Genomic DNA, 17,962 nt, shown 5'->3' with positions numbered 1-17,962 from the left:
AATTTCGTGTATATAGATGTATAGATTGGGTGGGAACAGTGGGGTAATAAAGCTGTATGGTTCTCTTTTTTCCTCATGTGTGTGATATATATATGCCACTTGCATTCCCTAAATAACCCCATAATGCTCATGCTCTCTAACAAATGAGAATAATAATGAAGAAATGGTATAATAATAAAAACGCAAACCACTCGAAATCATAAATAATCGAGTAGAGAAACCCCATTGTTGTCGTGCTAGGATATGTAGCCCTTCAACTCAGATCACCCATCATCCCCACCCCTCCCGAACCTCCCCCCAAACCCCAAATCCCTACGGAAGAACTTTCCAAGGTTTTTCAAATTCTCATTTAAATTCGAGCCGACGTCGCCGACTTGACTTTGCGTGTGCACAGAAGGCCCTGGTGTCGTTACCGGAGACAATGAAGTACCCGCGCCACCGGCAGTGGGGTTGACCGGTGTAGTCGACGAATTCATGGGCGTACCGAGTCTATCAACGCCATCTCTCGCAGCAGAGATGAGTGCTGATCCGAGCGTAGATGCGTCGAATCGGCTAGGTAGATTCGACGCGGAGACAGCTGAGGTGCTCAGATTCGCGAGCCCGAGACCCTGTGAGACAGATGCTGAGGAGGAAGTGGATGATGTCTGGAAGGCGGCGAGTATAGGATTACTCTCCTGGATATTAGACGCGTAGCGGTCAGAGGTGCGGTGGACCTGGAACAATTCGACGAGGTGGTTCTGTTCCTGCCGGCTGCGGATTCCCTTGAGGTCGAGGATTTTGCGAAAGTTTACGTTGCTGCGATCGGCGATGTGGATGAGGTAGGCTTGTACAAGGGCTTCGGGGGGTGAGGGTTGGACTTGCAGAGTTTTCAGAAGGGTCTCGATCTTTGCGAAGCTGTTGTTTACGCGTTTGACGAAGCTGGCAGGGGCAGGGGCAGGTAAGAGGGATGAAAGGCCGGTTTTGAGGGTGTATGTGTCTAGAAGCATCTGTTTCTCCAAGTTAGATCTCGTACTTCATCGACATTTCCTTTGTGGTCTTACCTGCTCAGCGCCCGTCTCCGAGACGGGTTTGCATTGGAAGATGTTTTGCAGGAAGATGTTCGAGACGAACTCCACGATGTGGTCTGCGAAAGCTCTGGCGTATTGTTGTTTATGGATCAATTGCAGAATTTCGCCCGATTTCGTGCTAGTCTTCGACAATACTTCGCCGACATAGGGACTCTGGTCGCTCACGCTTTCTAGCCTGCTCCACGGCATGTTGCGCATCTCCCGCCAGCAGGGTTCCAGCTCGGTTTCGACTTTGCGGACAAGACCGCGAACAGCAGCAGATGCAATTCCCATGAACGAGTCCGCTTGGCTTTGCAGGTCGACTGACTGCTTCAAATTCTTGTCGATGCGGCCCTTTATCTTCTCCTCCAGCTGGTTACACGTGGTGTAGCAGTAATCCGCGGTATTGAGTACGGCGATGTAGTCCTCTAGCGAAGGTACACCTAGCGGGCTATGCATAGTCGGTTGGTCACTGATATAATAGAGTAGGACTTGTTGTGCGTATTGATCGAGGTACTTTGCAAAGACTTTTGACAAGTCTGCAAGGCTTACACCCGTAGAGAGTTTCGCACATTGCTGTAGTGAGTGTCTGTAAAATGTGAAAAGCTCCATGGAGGAGGAAATAACCGAATTGGAGTCGAACTCCTCCCCAGGAGGTTTTAACGGCTGTTGACGGTATTTCGGTATGAGCGCGGCTAGCTGCTTGTCCTGAGCATTTACCCATACACTGAGATAAGGCTCAAAGGCTTCGGAGATGGCTTGACCGAATACAGGCGTTTCCGCTGAGGCAAACGTATCCGTAGACGGCCGAGAGGGGATTGAGAAACGTCGTTCAAGTGAATGCTCAAAGTCAAGCGTCTCCTGTAGGCATGAGAGCAACAGGTTGACATCGATTGTCTGACCACTGCGCGCGGAGCGGGATAGGATCCCTTTGAAGTCATCTCTCGTCCCCTCGCAGAACACATTTGCGAGCGTCTCATCCACTCTCCAAGAGGTCGGGAAGATGGCCGCATACTCCTCGTCGTATATTCGCAGTATCCGCCGAAACCATGAGTATCTGCGCGAGATGTTGTCCAGCGAGCCTGCCTCTTCATTATTACGGAAAACCTGTCGATATTCGCGCAATTGGAAGTTGCAGTACCAATTCACGACCCTTGTCTTTGCATGCTCTCCAAGCGCATCCATGACCGAACACCCCTCCGCAAGAGCAGTCTTCCGTTGGCCAACTTCACCCTTGGCGAATGCCAGCTCAAAGTCCTCACATATCTGCTCCAACAGGTCCCTTTGTATATCCGCCACATTCCTGCTCAGAAGAGCGATCTGATCAATCGACCGATATGACTTGAAGTGCGCCACGAGCTGAATCACAGCCTGCAGCAGCTGGGCACAGTCCCGGTACTGCCGCGTGCGGCTCAGGACACGCAGCTGGTCGTACGCGGTAGTCAGCATCTGAAGCCTCTTCAATGCCGTCATGGACTGTGTAAGGTTCTTCTTCGCATTGTCCAGCTGTTTGATATCGGCCGTCATCTCCGTGATGGACTGCTCCGTCTTGGATGCACGGTCGCGCACATCGTCAATCTTCTTGAATAGCTCTGTCAAATCGGCCTTAGCGGTCTGAATGCGCTCGACGCTTTCCGCATTGGATGTAACCTGGTCCTCGACCAGGGCGCCAATCTCGGTGTCGAGCTCGGCTTCATATTCCCGCAATTGGAGGGATACGTCGGAGACAGAGGAGAGGGTGGAGGGGTGCGAGAAGATGGCGTTCAGGTGATCGATCGGGTCGTAGTCCGCTGGTTAATTCAAAACTCTATCAGCAAGCTGTGCCGCAATTGCAATGGTAAACTAGCTAACCCACCTGCGTCCAAAGGGTCGGGGGGCGCGGTTCCGTTCGAAGCCATCTGGCCAGTGTTGTGTGTGGTAATCGTTGCGGGCATTCCATTAGCTCTCAGGCATTAATGCAAGGCTCATGCTGCGGGCCATGCGCCGGGAGAAGTTAGCAATAGGGGAAGCTGTCCACACGAACTGGAGTAAGAGAGTTGGCGGGAACCTGGCCTGGACCAGCTCCGGAGCGCGGTGGGCTTACAGTGCCAAGTCATCGCCCTTGTCCTTGCTGGTGGATCAGCACAACAGATCTATTTTTAATTTATCTAGATATCGAGACTTGATGAAGCAACAAATTCAATGTGTTGTTTCGTCTTCTCTATAGGACGTTTCTTCGTGATCTTTGTCTTTATAGTACATGTAGTGGGATATTGGTAGTAATATAAAAAGAATCCTGTAGCAACCATTCGCCTAAGCCATGCATCAATCAATCAATCAAATACCCAGTCAAAATAAAAAGGTGTGAATAAGTTGTCTTCTGTCGCGATCCAAGAAGGTTGTAGCGTGAGGGATTCGTGTGTATGTGTGAAGTCTGAAACTAAACGGTAGCTCCTGGAAGGAAGGCATCTGGGGGTAACGTTCCCTGGGTCTTTGAGTAATTAGTAGGAGTCCGATAAAAGCGAGCATACAAAGCATACCTTTAACTCTGCAAAGTTCTTCAGGGCAGCATCCATATTCCAACCGTTTCCTGAAAGCGCCAGTTCCGAATATTGGAAAGTCATCATAGTTTTGGCGCTCAGCTGCATGATGAGCTGCTCCTGTTGCACCTGGGTGTCGGACTTTCCTGGAGCTGGATTGCCGTATCCAGGAGGGCCAGTCGGGGCCGCCGCTGGAATTGCAACGGGGGCGCCGGCGAGTTGAGGGACTGCGGGTTGAGCCTCCGGCTGCCATGCGTCGTGGCCACCATATGCGCGCAGACAAAGTACATCGTTGATGACTCTGATTCCTCCAACGCCCGCACCGGGTCCGAGAATGAACGTGCGGTCGAAGCTTCGTGTTTCTACCTTTCCTGCATTACTCTCTTCAAACTTTCCGTGTACCATGATAAGGAAACCTCCCACACCGGTCGGACTCTGGCCCGAGATATCAGGAAGTCCAGGTATCGGGAAACATTCAATCAGCCATTGCTCGGGTTGCGTTGCGATGTCGGGGTGCCGCGTCTGCGGAAGTGTTGTCCAGAGTTCACGAATCTTCTCCGCACCGGTGGATGTGCGGGACATTCTCGCAGGGAGGTGGCTGATTTTTAGCAAATTCCTGCTTTTCTTGATATATGGATCCCAAGGGGCGGTTTCGGCTTGTGTTGCTTTCGGGGCGGATGTGTTGACATTGAGGGAGAATGTGGAGTTGTTATCGTAGAAGCCGTTGATAAGTTCGGCACGGTTGTTGTCATAGCCAGAGAAGAAGGATCGGATGAAATTCTCAGCAATCTGAGATTCATCGTGGAAATGAGGGCCTTGGACGGGAATCGGAGTTTTCTTTTGCGCAGCGATTTCTTCTTCGGTGCGCACCTGTGTGTTGTTCAGGGTTCGGAGTTCCGGATACCATTTGAGCATAGTGTCTTTGAATGTAGGATCAGCGCTGAAGGGATTCCCCGTGAGATCGAGGAATTGCAACTTTCGGAACTTCCACCGCCAAGCAATAAGAGCCTGAGCGTCTTTGAAATTGTTGTTTGAAAGGTCGAGATTCTTCAGATCAGGAAACGTTTGTGAAAGCGTCGTAACGAAAGCGACGTTAGGAAGTTGGTTGTCTGCAAGGCTAACGCTTTCGACAGCCTCGCGCCGCGCCGTTGGGTTGTCGAAATTCAAATCCCACACTTTCATGAGGGCGGGGAAGAATTTGGATTCGGTAGAAGTTGAGCCGAAGATTCCCATTGACATCAAGTCTGGATCGGTCGCCAGCTTGGACAGGTCGAGCAGTTTCGATTGCTGGTAATAGCGCCGTCCCAGTATCGCGGTCATCTTCGCTTTTGTGTCTGCAGTTGACATCGGTGCGCCGTTCTGTGTCGACATAGCCGCGTCCAGCAGAGGGGCGGAGGATTGATCGTATCTCTCAATCGCGAGAGGGGCTCCAGCAAAACTGAAGCCATCAAGTTTAAGCATTCTTTCTAGTAATTCCGGTCGGATGGACGCGATTAGAGCATCGCCTTCGACCCGCGACTAAGCAAAGTTAGCAAGGCATAAGAGACCTTGAAATCCGCAGTCATCCAAAGGAACAAGCGCCTATTGAGCTTAGGCATCCGCCGATCGTCGTTTTGTAGGTACCATCCCTGGAAACGAGAGCACATCGGAGAGGACGACGGTGGTATTTCATGTCGATGACCGCCAGTTGTAGTGTTGCACATACCTTGGATATTCTTGCGCGCGCGCCAGCTTTCGAATCGGGTGCGGTGAGTTTTTTCTCGAGAAAAGTGACCAGGCTTTCGACGCCGCCGTCGCGGTTGGAGGCTGCCTTGCTCTGCTTCCACCCAGTGACGGAGACCTGTTCTAATCCACCTCCGCGACCACCTTGTCGAATGTTCGCTTGTGAACTAGAGCCGCTAGTTATCGCCTTTTGAATAGCGTCCATGGTCTTGTCGATGGTGTGCGTTCGGGATCCAGAGAGGGCCGAGCGACCAGGGGCACCCCGCGTCTTCTGCCCACGAATGGCGCCTGCGCCTGCCCCCATCGCCAAATCACCATCCCGATCAATTTTTGTCGGTGCACCCCGCTTGCGAATGCCTCCACGATCCGAAGATCCACCACCGCGGCCTCGTGTGGTTCCGCGAGAAGCCCTGCCTCTCTTCATCATGGTTTCGGTAAAGCGACGTAGTATGTGATAAAATATGGTAGGAGGAGAGAGGAGGAAGGTCGAGGGGTAGGAGCAGGTCGGATTTCGTGTTGGGCTGCTCTCAGGCGAAACAAAGCGCTGAGCGCCTCAGTGACTCGCAGTAGTTTTATGGCATGTATCAAAGAGAAAAAGTGGACACAAGGAGTCGTCAAAGAAGACCTGAGGGTTCTTTTAGATCAACAAAGCGATGACGCGCCTCCGGTTTGCGGCTTTGGCAAGCAAAGAAAGTCCAAGGCGGGAACCAGCGCAGAAAAAGTGCCAGTGACGTTGGAATTTCTGCAGGCAGCTGTGTCACGTGCTTAGGTGGCAGCGGATAGGGCTCAAAGCACGTGACTGTGCTTCAGGAACAGAGCGGATCCCTCACTCGACCAATCGGCGACTGCGGTTTGTCCTTTGGCAGCTCGGTGTAATTACCTTACATACAACGCATTCTTCTGTGTGGAATAGATTACGAGTTACGTGTTGAGCAAAGGAATCGAAACAGCCACTCCTCCCTCGCTCTCTCCAGTTTGCGCAACACCAGGACACCTCATTTCGCAGGGTCACATCTGCGGACGAGACTGGAGACTCGCACTTGACTCCTCGCGCTGTCTCTCTTCCGGCCTCTCCAGCTCAGGTGAGTTCTCTTGCGGCGATATCTGGCCTGCATACTAGAACCTGCTGGTGCACCTCTTTCTTTGTGTACCACGTCGAGCCTAGCTGACAGTTACTTGCACGCTAGAAGCCGTCGCCCTTTGGGCCTAGCTGGTCCTAGGATCCATTCGAAACGCACAACCGTATGATCGTCGATCGATTGTAGCCATGCCGGCCAAATCACGGTTCACAAGGCTAGACGCCTTCGCCAAAACAGTCGACGAGGCACGCATCCGCACATCCTCCGGTGGTGTCATTACGATTGCCTCTCTGCTTATCGTTCTGTGGCTTGTCTGGGGAGAATGGGTAGACTACAGACGGGTGGTGGTTCTGCCGGAGCTGGTCGTCGATAAGTCAAGAGGTACCATACACCACACTGGAATCTGGCACAAGCCATGCGGGGGCTCGGTTGGCTGATCACAATGGCTGCGCTATTACAGGAGAGAAGATGGAGATCCATCTGAACATTACATTTCCCCGTCTGCCTTGCGAGCTTACGACACTGGACGTGATGGATGTCTCCGGCGAACAACAAGTTGGGGTCGCGCACGGCGTGAACAAGGTCCGCCTCTCACCTGCCTCGGAGGGAGGTCGCGTACTGGATATCCAGGCATTGGAACTGTGAGAATTGCTGCGCCCCATCCTACAGCACCAGCTAACTCATCCTATAGCCACCAAGAAGTAGCCAAGCACATGGACCCCGACTATTGTGGTGAATGCGGCGGCGCACCAGCTCCCCCCAACGCCATCAAACAAGGCTGCTGCAACACCTGCGACGAAGTCCGCGATGCCTATGCGCAACAGCAGTGGGCCTTCGGCAAGGGCGCAAACATTGAGCAGTGTGAGCGCGAAGGCTACGCACAGCGCATCGACGCCCAGCGCCGCGAAGGTTGCCGCCTCGAGGGCGTCATCCGCGTCAACAAAGTCGTTGGCAACTTCCACATCGCTCCCGGCCGCAGCTTCTCAAGCGGGAACCTCCACGTCCACGACATCCAGAACTACCTCGAAATCGACCTCCCCGCAAACGAGCAGCACACCATGACGCACACCATCCACCAGCTGCGCTTCGGCCCCCAGCTCCCAGACGAGCTCTCCGACCGCTGGCAATGGACTGACCACCACCACACCAACCCGCTCGACAGCACAAAGCAGGAGTCCACCGAGCCGGGCTTCAGCTTCATGTACTTCATCAAGGTCGTCTCAACCTCCTACCTCCCACTCGGCTGGGACCCCCTCGAATCAGCCGCCATCCACGGCTCGGCCGATTCCGCCCCGCTCGGTGCCCAAGGTCTCGGCCTCGGGCCCCAGGGAAGCATCGAAACACACCAATACTCGGTAACATCGCACAAGCGCTCGCTGCGCGGCGGTGATGCCTCGGACGAGGGCCACAAGGAGCGTATCCACGCTGCAAACGGTATCCCCGGTGTCTTCTTTAACTACGACATCTCCCCAATGAAGGTCATCAACCGCGAGGCGAGACCAAAGACCTTCACGGGCTTCTTGACTGGTGTCTGCGCCATCGTTGGTGGTACACTTACTGTTGCGGCTGCGATCGACCGAACTCTCTATGAGGGTGTCAACCGAGTCAAGAAGCTGCACTCGAATTAAACCAACTTAACAAAATCAATGCGCCTCTGTCCTTGCCCAAGTGGATAACCTCGAATCAGCGGACACACCTGTACAGAGGCTCGCGCGAAGCGAAATGAGGCGTAAAGTACTAACCGAAGTATGAAAATTAAGAAACACGGAGGTAGAAGGGGCTGTCGACTGGACGATTGATATTTTGGAAGAGGAATAAAGGATCATTGGCAATTAAGGCGTTTCGGATTTCTGTTTCATGTATATTCAGATTCGGATTCGCTTTGCTTCTTACGCATGTACTCTGGATTTTGGGATAAAGTTCTATATCAATCAATAAATGAAATAAATCATTGCTGCTTAATTACAGTGTTGAAAGAAATTCTTAAGAGCAGTAGAAAAACATGGCACAGTTCTATGGGATTAGAAGAGGCCAGACTTGAGACTTGTCCTCCAAGTCTCCAACAGCATTCATGGCTGACACAAAATCGGTTGGCAGCTACATTTACAATTTCGCAGCGATCGACGACCCAGATTCAGAACGAAAAGCAAGTATATATATTCCACTCGGGCTAGACAAAAATGTTATGCAACTGATCCGGAGAGGTTTAAATAAAACACTAATTTTTGCATCCGTCCAAAGTTTCAAAGAAGACAAGTAGATGATGATGGCAGTAATGCACAAGGATGACGGTAATCAATCTGAAAAAAAGAGAATCCTCAGCGCCGGACCCAAATCTCACAACTCCACTAATGTGCGAAGCATTTGCTATGAGGCTGAATATAAGTGAAAAAAAAAAAAGAAATGTAAACAAATGAGAGCAACCAACGATGGTAAACCTGGGATGGAAAATGAGAGATCTAGGTCTAATATGCAAAAGTTTCCTGTATGCAGACAGTCGAGAGGGTAAGGAAATGATGAATCACAGGCAGATCATAAATTGAAGAGAAAGTGGTGCAGTGTTGGTGTGAATATGTAGGAAACGGTCGGTAGAAAGGGACGGAAGGAGAGGATGAGAATGATGGCTTAGTAGTACGACGGATGGGTGGTGTTGAAATATCCAGGCTGAGGACTAGGTTGGGTTGTGGGATGCATAGATGGTGCTGTCTGCGGTGGTTGTAGCTGGTTGTACCAAGACTGGCGACGCGGCTCTTCAGGCCGGTATGACTGGTTCAAGGCGTCCCACGTGCGGCTTGCGGTAGGCATATTGTAAATGCTGTTGGCGCCTGTTTGAACTGCATAGGATTGAGGCGGGGTCGTGGGGGCAAACTGCTGATGCTGCAACTGTGGCTGCGGCTGGTGTTGCCAGTGATGCTGGCGTTGAGCAATCGCATGCTGCACCATCTGATTTGACATGCCTTCCTTCATCAGCCTCTTCTCCTGCTCACGGGCATCAATAGCTCCAACCAAACCCATGGGATTGACAGGAGGAGGTGTCTTCTTTGTTTCACTAGATAGATTGAAAAAGGACGAGCCTGTCATACGAGCAACATGCTCTTGCTCGCGGGCCGAAAGGTGAGACGCAATGTCAGTGTGGTTGATCATACTGCTAGCGCCACGAGACTTCGGCCGCGGGTGATTATCGCGGTTCAGACTCATCTGAGACGGAGACCTTGCGTGAGCCATCCAATCCCCAGACACGGGCCGAGGAGGTGGAGTTGCTGTTGAGGTTGAAGGGGATCGGTGGTGGACATGGATCGGTGGACTAGCAGCTGATCGTTGTTGCACAAATTGCTCTGGTGTGAGACCATTCCCTGGGGTTACCGGTCGTGGTACAGCCATTCCTGGCTGCCACAGCACGCTCCGACGGTACTCGTCCCGGCTTGGCGACCTTGAATGGTTACCGTCCATGTGACGAGAATACCGCTGCTTTTCCGTAGCATCGGAGCCAGTTCTGTGATGCTCAAACTTCTTCAGCGTGTCTGATGTATTGGGCCGGCCGGTAGTGGGTAGATAGGTCAAAGTCGGCCCAAAGTCGATAGCGGGGATATCCGGGTTGACCTCTGGCTTAGTGTCGAGCGAATATTGTGCATCACCGATAACCAAGTTCTTGGGCTCTTCCGTTCCCACTGTCTTCATCACACCCATTCGCTTGGGGATTGACTTCACCGAGTTCTTGCTATACAAAGATCCGTGGGTGCTGGCATAATCAGGAGACGCTGTGGACGCGTCGTCTTCGTAGACACTCCCTGTTTCTTGGCGCATCGGCGGCCGCGGTGGAGGTGAGAAGATGGCTGGACGATCAACGATACCGACTAGGTTCAATGCATCTTCATCAACAGTATGACGGAGATCGTCGAAACTCGGCTCGCTAACGGAATCTTGAGGGCTGGCGATCTGGCTTACAGGCTTCCGCTTCACAGCCTTCTCCGTATCAACGCGTATACTTTGAGTGCTCATTCTGTTCGGTCTGGGTGATGACGGGCTGACAGACCCGAAGCTATGCTCAGGCACGGGCGGACCCTGCTCTTGTGGCTCAGTCCGCGGGGTACTATAGCTAGCAAATGCAGGGCTAAGTTGTGGTGCACCTGATACTCCGTGTGATGAAAGTGACGGCGCAGAAGTGTTATTCGCGCGGTCGCTGCTGCCATGACTTGCTGACGTGGTAGGTCTGTCTGCAAAGTTCATATTGCCGGAGGCAGCGACAAGCTGAGCAAGAGTGGCATCAGACATGCGCACATTCGCTCTTCGCGCATCGGGTGACGGCTCTGGCCTAGTAGAAGGCCTCTCCCTGGGGTTATGGGTGAAGGCGGGAGGTGGAGCGACATCGGACGGAGGTGTTCGAACCGCAAATTGCTGCGTGGGTACGGGTGCTGAAGGAAGTTGTTGTTCAGAATACCGTTTCCAGTCGTCTTCGGAGCTACTCCGGTCCGGAGAAGTGCCGACGATAGGGCTCTCTGTCAAATCATGGGCCGAGGATGTCGCAGAGTCTTCCATGGCAGAGCTCTGGAGATGTTTGGGAGCAAATCCTGCAGTATCGGACATGCTTCGGGAGTGCTGAGCTTGCGGATATGATCCTTCCTTGGGAACTTGCTGAACTATAGCGTCTACAGATTGGTTGAAAGCAGGCATATATTCTGGGAAGGGGCCCTTGCGTCTGGAGGGGTCGGTGGGAACATTGCTGTATCGGCTTGGGACACTCGTGCGGAAGCGCGGCCTCGTCGCCGAGATGCTGCTTGTTCGACTGCTCGTGTTTGCCATGCGGCGTGCGGTTGCATCTTTGAGCTGCTTCCTCCACTCTGCCTCGCTCCAGTTGCGGGATTCGGGAGTCTGCATTAGATTTGCGACATCCACCAGGTCGATGTAGTCGTAGCGCTCTTGATCAGGGAAGGCGAACATTATGCTTTTGATGTGGTTTACCGCGGCAATGAGTCGCGTGGGCCGTCCATAAAGATTGAAAGTGTCGAAGGTCGGAATTAGGAAGCGAAGCATGATCTCAAAGCCACTCACAGCGGGATGAACCTCTGGCATTACGAAAACGAAGCCCTCGTTCTTTGCCTCCGACTGCGAGTGCAGGACAAAATTTCCTTCGATTTTAATCAGCGTTGACTGGTCAATCAAAGCCTTTGACTGGGGATAGATGGCATAGGCGCAGTAGGCGTCGGTGATGGTCGCAATAGGTTTCACTTTTTTTGTCTTCTTCGTCTCGTAGAACTTGATGTTGCCTATTACCAGCCTCGGCGCGCGATCGTAGGCGGATTTCTTCTTCATAGTTTTCCGCGCTTTCTGAAGCTCTTTCTCATCTGGCGGAGTAATCACAAACCAACAACGCCTCCAAGGGGTTCCGGCTCCAAACCTGACTCGGGCCCAATCCTCATGCTTGAACCGGTTGCGCTCCAAGATTGCGCTGATACCGTTGAGCTCTCTTCCCTTTGCCGCGATAATAGAACCGGTATACGCCTCGTACAGGCAAGTATGCTCATAAATCGCTAAGCGGATCGCCGCTGCCCATTGAATCAGGGTGTCCGGCGAGTCGAAATGCAAGAGGTATCGATTTTGGCCCGCCGAGCAGACGCTCAAGACGTTCTGGAGGGACTGTGCACCTGCTTGGTTTTGTGTAGGGAGGCTATCAATCTGCTTCAATCAGCATGTGTCCATTATTCTTCGAGAATAAAGCTCACCAGTTTCACGGATGCATCTGCGAGGTTGATGAATGTTGGAGGAACTTCGTCCGCATTGCCTGTTGCGTCCAGCGCAGTAGCATCCCACATAGATAAGACAGTTCCAACCAGTTGAGCATAGCATTCCACCCACTGTCGATCAGCACACGGCCGGCCATCTACCGAAGTCAGTCACGAAACTTTGGTGCAAGAAGTGGTACCCACTGTTGTCCAGATCATTTAGTTTCAGGAAATATCCCTCGTAAAACAGCTTGTTCGTATGACTGTTGAGATAGGAGAATATGCGCTGGAGTTCGGCGGGAGTGTCCTCTGCTAGGTGCATGAACGGGGGATTGTGCGAAAAGACCGTTGAGCCAGGCCGCGACATGCGACGCTCAGCTTTTGACGGGGAGCCATCGTGTGGAGATGGTGTGTCTGGAGACGGTGTATCGAATCTCGATGGAGGATTAGATGCTCGATTACTTCTGTCAGGACTTGCTTTGCGCGAAGATCCACCAAACGAAGATAAGAACGACCGCACTAGAAACGCAAGGGACGTCAGCGATTTGCCGGGAATGTCAAGGTTGATCCAATCGGAGGTGCGGGACTCACCGCGTGAGCGAACCATGCTTGCGATAACTGATCTGGTTCACACGGGGACAGAAGGCCAGCTTCTCTAGGACTTTAAAAACGAAGGACTAGCGAGCGAGTGGAAGAAAAGGAAGAAACAGAGGGGGAGGGGAACAATTGACGATGGTGTTTTGGCTTTTGGGCTCCGGCTCCTCCGCACGGAGATAGCGACAGAGTGTCAAGACCCGCCAAGGTTAAATCTGGCCGACTGAGTCCATAGATGTGGCCAAAGAATAAGCGTGTGGGGAGACGAGCGAATGACACGGAGGCAACGTAAAGATGGACGGGCGGCCAAGTTGAATTGGTCCTTGGTTCGGATGGCGCAAGACCGCGGGAGTCGTCAGCGCCTGACCAGACGAGTCAGTTGGACACTACCAAGGTCGATTGAGGGGGCAGGAGTCGGGATACCCAGCGAGGAGACTGAAGGAGAAAGAAAAGAAGAGCAGCGAGGGTGAATGAAAGAGAAGTGAGTGGCACAGGAGGCAGCGAAGAAAAAAGACAAGCAGCTTGAGGTGAGACGGGGATCCGGCGGAGGTTGAGATGATGCTCCGTGGGTCCTGAAGTGTGGAAAGTGTAACCGTTTTCCAACCGCCCAGACCGCAGTCTCAGCCACACCGTCTTGACTCGCCTGACTCTTTCTTTTGACTTTTTGAGGGGAGTTGGGCAGATCTTTGACTGAAACTTTGAATTGGAATGCAACAGAGCCCCAGTTCAAGCAGCTGAACGAAGAGCAGGAGGAACACTGAGGGCGGTAGCACAGTGGCCGGTGACTGGCGTCATCACCTGTGGCTCAACCAGACACTGCAGCAGGATCATGTACGTACGTGACTTTTAGGTGCGATTCCAAGATCGACGTTGGATCAGAGGCTTTCTGGCTTGCAGCTCTCCACCGATTCCAGATAGGGCGCCTGTTGCTTTTTTGATCTTGTCGTGTCCAACTCGCTTGCAGTCGGGTATATAATAATAGGCTATTGCGACTTAATGCCAAGCTGCCAAATTAATCCGCGCGTTCAACAGCCCTGAGCTCTTTATAATCTGGCCTTGCCAAAACTCTCGTCTGCTGGGCATCGTTGACAAGCTGACCAGGACATGTGAACACTGAGAAATTCTTCATCCCCCAACAAAGGCGAAAAGCATAACGGCAAAATACCGCCCGCAGCCAAATATAGTAACACAGGCCCTGCATGTCTTAGATGGCTTCCATCCCCTTTTTTCGAATCCATTCTTCTCCCCACGAGGCGAACCGAGACATTCAGCCAAATGGTTGTCCAGCCAAGCGTTCATCAGACGTGGTTATTAGCTTATTAATTCATCCAGACTCCATAATTCCATTTCAAGCTCGCTGCTATGGAGTGGTTAGCCTGTTATTGCAGACTAGGCGCAATAGTCTGTTTCCCGCAGAAACAGTCAGCTCTTAGCTAACAAATCATCACCACATCACCTCCTTTTCATGTTGGCCCTGCCAGCCTTACGGTGGCTGCATGGTGCCTGAGATCAATCTCACCGAAAGTGACTCTGCCAGTCATATTCTTGGTCTCTCCTGACAGAGCGCAATACTAATGCTCATTGTCTGTTCAAGTGGGAACTATCCTCTTGTGGATTTTCGCAGACATACGGAGTAGTTCACCGTCCTTTCGAAAGCATCAACCTCGAACAATTCGATAGTTGTCACTCAGCCCGATGGCCTGAGCTCTCAGCCTGATGAGCGCTCCCTGACGCGTCCTAGCAGCGATCCCTACCGGGCGAGGAACGGCAGCGGCGGGTATGACCTCAACGATTGGCGGGCCGAGTCAACCAGACAATTGATCCCAAACCGTAGCGGTGATGAGCTTGAGAGGTTCAAGCTGTGCGCTACCTTCGCTAAAGGACCCACTCCGCCTTTACTTCGACCAAGGTCAACGTCGGCAACGGTTTACTACTGTTCAATGCAGCGCTTCTCTTTGCTGTATCGACGAATCTAGGCTCCAGCCCTGCTGTTCGAGTATGCATACGATGTACACTAGAGATTTGATCTGCATTAGTGCGCAACGCCCGCATGGTCCCGAGATCTATTTTCAATTTCTCGAGCACCTTCAGTATCAGGCTGACAGCCAAGATAATGGAGAACATCCGAATGGAGTGCTCGTCAGGACCCTATACTCTGGTCTTGAGGTCCTAACCCAGATCTGGTCAAGTGATGGCCAGTATGTGAGCTGAGCTTTTCCACTCAGCCCAAGCTCTTGCAGGCACTGACCAGGAACCCCCGGCAGCATAACCTTGCTCTCCCAACTATTCAACGAAAGCACGGCCTTTCCCCAATTGACAATCCCAGCATCTGAAAGACACCGCCCAATGAACGAGCCTCTCAATGCCCGAGGCGGAACCGATCAAGCAGGTGAAACCACCATCCCCGACGTCGCCGGGCAGCATTCACCCACTCACTTTCGCCGGCCTTCACTTTTCCTTTCCCCTCTCTAAACACAGACAGAAAATTTGAAACTCTCTTAGGTTTCTTGTTGATACTGTGTGGCAATTGCAAATGCCTCGCCAACTGAAAAGGATCTGTCATCGCCGACTCCATAGCAAACATTTGGACCCGGCTTTCCGGGTCAATTTGTGCACACTGGGCTGGCATGCGCGCTATCCAGCTGAGCATCCATGCTAGACATCCGCTTTCTCCAACCCCATTAATCCAATGTATTGATGTGCCTTCCATTCAGGCATGTACTGCCCTGCAGCTGAAAATAGTGTTTCGAAGCTCGCGACCGAATGGCTTTGCGTTGTTCACGGTGCTTAGTAGGTCAAGACAGTGGGATCCAGTCATGTCCTGCATTATCCTTTGATAACAACCCTCGAGATGTTCCGGCGAGCGTGACATGGAAGAGTCTAGGCGCTATGTTCGGTACAAGGGTCCGCATGTCGGAGAGAAAACCTATATCCCGGTGTCGAGCGTCTAGCCTCCTCTGCACTGACCTGCCCGGCGAGGGATGACCAGCCACATTCCCCCTCCCTCGCGCCAAGGATACCCTCAGCCCAGATCAGAATATCTGCGCTATACTCCGTACTGTGCCTCGTTCGTGCAAACCACCATTTTACCGCCATCTTAGCCTTCCGTTAAAATGCCATTGTCTCCGCGGGACCTCGCTTACAGTCAACCAGTAGCGAGTATTCGGAATGCGAGGCATTGTGTATGAGGAGTATATCATCAACCCAAATAACTACACATCGCACAGCTAACCAAGAACACGACTAACACCAACCACCTTATCTCCAGGATGTCTAATAATCCCTTCCACATCTTCTCCTGTGCCTTCGCCCCGTTCGCACTGCGCACAAACGGAGATAATGCAAACCTTAGGTAGTTCCATTAGCTGGATACCCGACAATAACAGAAGAAAGACATACTCATCAGTTTCACTATCATTCATAGACTTCCCATGACTCTCCGCGCCCATCGAAACAGCCGCAGCAAGAGCCCTAGACCCCACCTCTGTTTTGCGCGCTATAGTCTTTGCAGGCAACGCACCTGCTGACGCCGTAACCCCGTACGCATTGTTCATGAGACTCGAGTGCGTATACCCTGACGTGAACGAGTTGACTACGACCGTTGGCTTGCCATCTGCATCCACGAGTCTCTTCGCCATGGCTCTGGCGAGCAAGATCTGCAGAAGCTTGGAGACGGGGTACCTAATCGACACCAGTGGGAGCAAGGCCATCCTTATTGGTACTGAAGGGTACGGAAGACATATCTCTGGCTCATCGTTGCCCGTTTCGGATCGTTCAGTACCCGGGCCGTATTCTCCTCCTTCCACTCGGGCAGATTGTTCATGACATGGCGATCAGACGCCACGATGCTCAGACGAGGAAGGATGCCATGGGCCTCCGCAGGCCAGCGTAGAACCGCCACGAGCAGAGCCGCTAGCAGAAACGTATTAGTCTCATTCACAGTCAGTGTACTCTCGTACCCATCCTAGGGCACGAAGTCCTAAGTGAAGATCCCAGCATTAAGCAACACGGCATCAATCCTATCAACTGCCTTCCTCCCCGTCACAGTTGCACAGAGGTATGGCTCGCCATGCCGAGCTCGTATAAATCAACTGCACCGCGTCGCCCTGTATCTCTCTCAAGAGTATCCTTTACCGCTCGACCGCTGGATACCGAGGGGACGGAGCGGCTTCATAGCCTAGACCGCGGTTCCCGCCGGTTATGGTGATTGTTTGGCCTGTAAAGTCGTGGGCTGGGAATGGCGGAGTCACGAAGAGCTGCGAGTGGAGGAAGTGTAGAGCTGCCATGTTGCCATGTCTGCTGGTGTCTCAGAAGTTCTCGATAGATATCATATCGAATCAACTGGACGTCAATCGCGTGCCTTAGATATATCTGTAGGCTCTACACACGCTGCATATTGTAGTATGTTGTTGTGATTGCTCGTATACTACCAGCGATATCTCCAGCGGTCCCTAAGCCCGTAGTACACTTGTGCCCGAACTCTAGCCTCTGCCTAGCCCCCACCTAAAGTCCTAAACCCGGTGGCTTCGATCGTTGATCATCCAATTTGAACTGAAGAATTACCCTACGCCCCATCAAGCTACGGACTGATCAAAACTGGTTTGTGGTGTGTGAGAGAATGGCCGACGCCTTGACGAACCTGAATGTGTTACATGTTCACATGGCCATTTTTGATGCGCCTATCAATCTCGAAGTCGGGGTAGTCTGGGGCACGATATAATACCCCATCAAAACGAGTGCTTACGCGAGAGATCTAATCCGTAGCGCCTCTCCAATATCTACCAGAACCATGCATATCGGAGACTCGGAAACAACTTAGCAGACTGGCTAAGCGGAGTCGATTTAGGAGCGGAGAATCATAGGGATCAGTATATGAAGAGAGCGCACTGATATTCAAGTGTTGGGCGGCTTGCAAGCCACTATGGCCCCATGATAGAATTATCTCTGAGGACCCTTCGCGATATCTCTATTGGCTTTGGCCGCGACGATATATCGCACCTAGCTTGTGAGTAGAAACAGACTCGGTCTATGTCTTATGATAACCGAATTGATCGCTTCTTTTCTGTTTGACTAAGAAACTATCAAAGAAGAAACGAGCACCTTGGGCCTCGGCGGTGCATCGTCCCTTTCTAATCCATCATAGGAAAGTGCATGGCAGGGTCGCGCCTTCCGTATCAACTTGATTTGGTATAGAAGGAAGGAGCCACCGCGATCGTTCCTTCCCTAATAAGTTGACCACTTATGAGGGAAAGAACGTCCAGCACCTTGGCCCCTGGTTCCTT

At 52.2% G+C, this 17,962-nt stretch overlaps 5 protein-coding genes across 5 annotated transcripts; 2 read left to right on the top strand and 3 right to left on the bottom strand.

The window, feature by feature from the left end:
- Positions 1-263: 263 nt before the first annotated feature.
- BJX68DRAFT_265382 (putative GARP complex subunit Vps53) lies at positions 264-2,980 on the bottom strand (the record flags this gene model as incomplete). The annotated part of the gene is made up of 3 exons (XM_071045225.1): positions 264-986; positions 1,041-2,836; positions 2,902-2,980. 3 exons carry the CDS (start codon positions 2,978-2,980, stop codon positions 264-266), a joined length of 2,598 nt encoding a protein of 865 aa, XP_070900800.1.
- A 250-nt stretch (positions 2,981-3,230) lies between these two features.
- BJX68DRAFT_234123 (mRNA export factor mexA) lies at positions 3,231-5,989 on the bottom strand. Its single transcript, XM_071039706.1, has 3 exons — positions 5,271-5,989; positions 3,566-5,083; positions 3,231-3,516 (listed from the first exon to the last, which is right to left on the bottom strand). The coding sequence occupies exons 1-3, from the start codon at positions 5,712-5,714 to the stop codon at positions 3,466-3,468; spliced, it is 2,013 nt and encodes a 670-aa protein (XP_070900799.1). The 5' UTR covers positions 5,715-5,989; the 3' UTR covers positions 3,231-3,465.
- A 242-nt stretch (positions 5,990-6,231) lies between these two features.
- On the top strand, positions 6,232-8,058 carry BJX68DRAFT_52579 (retrograde cargo receptor ERV46). The gene is made up of 4 exons (XM_071049333.1): positions 6,232-6,369; positions 6,475-6,747; positions 6,827-7,007; positions 7,058-8,058. Exons 2-4 carry the CDS (start codon positions 6,555-6,557, stop codon positions 7,992-7,994), a joined length of 1,311 nt encoding a protein of 436 aa, XP_070900798.1. The 5' UTR covers positions 6,232-6,369; positions 6,475-6,554; the 3' UTR covers positions 7,995-8,058.
- Positions 8,059-8,765: 707 nt separating this feature from the next.
- On the bottom strand, positions 8,766-12,822 carry BJX68DRAFT_52525 (PH domain protein). Its single transcript, XM_071049331.1, has 4 exons — positions 12,678-12,822; positions 12,291-12,605; positions 12,087-12,244; positions 8,766-12,039 (listed from the first exon to the last, which is right to left on the bottom strand). Exons 1-4 carry the CDS (start codon positions 12,691-12,693, stop codon positions 8,992-8,994), a joined length of 3,537 nt encoding a protein of 1,178 aa, XP_070900797.1. The 5' UTR covers positions 12,694-12,822; the 3' UTR covers positions 8,766-8,991.
- A 1,494-nt stretch (positions 12,823-14,316) lies between these two features.
- On the top strand, positions 14,317-15,298 carry BJX68DRAFT_52556 (uncharacterized protein). Its single transcript, XM_071049332.1, has 2 exons — positions 14,317-14,878; positions 14,945-15,298. Exons 1-2 carry the CDS (start codon positions 14,520-14,522, stop codon positions 15,150-15,152), a joined length of 567 nt encoding a protein of 188 aa, XP_070900796.1. The 5' UTR covers positions 14,317-14,519; the 3' UTR covers positions 15,153-15,298.
- Positions 15,299-17,962: the final 2,664 nt, after the last annotated feature.

This window comes from Aspergillus pseudodeflectus, assembly GCF_044049435.1.
Source record: "Aspergillus pseudodeflectus strain CBS 756.74 chromosome Unknown BJX68scaffold_14, whole genome shotgun sequence".
In the NCBI taxonomy this organism is placed as follows: domain Eukaryota; kingdom Fungi; phylum Ascomycota; class Eurotiomycetes; order Eurotiales; family Aspergillaceae; genus Aspergillus; species Aspergillus pseudodeflectus.
The sequence above is the reverse complement of the archived record's forward strand: the minus strand, read 5'-3'. Positions and strand labels throughout refer to the sequence as shown.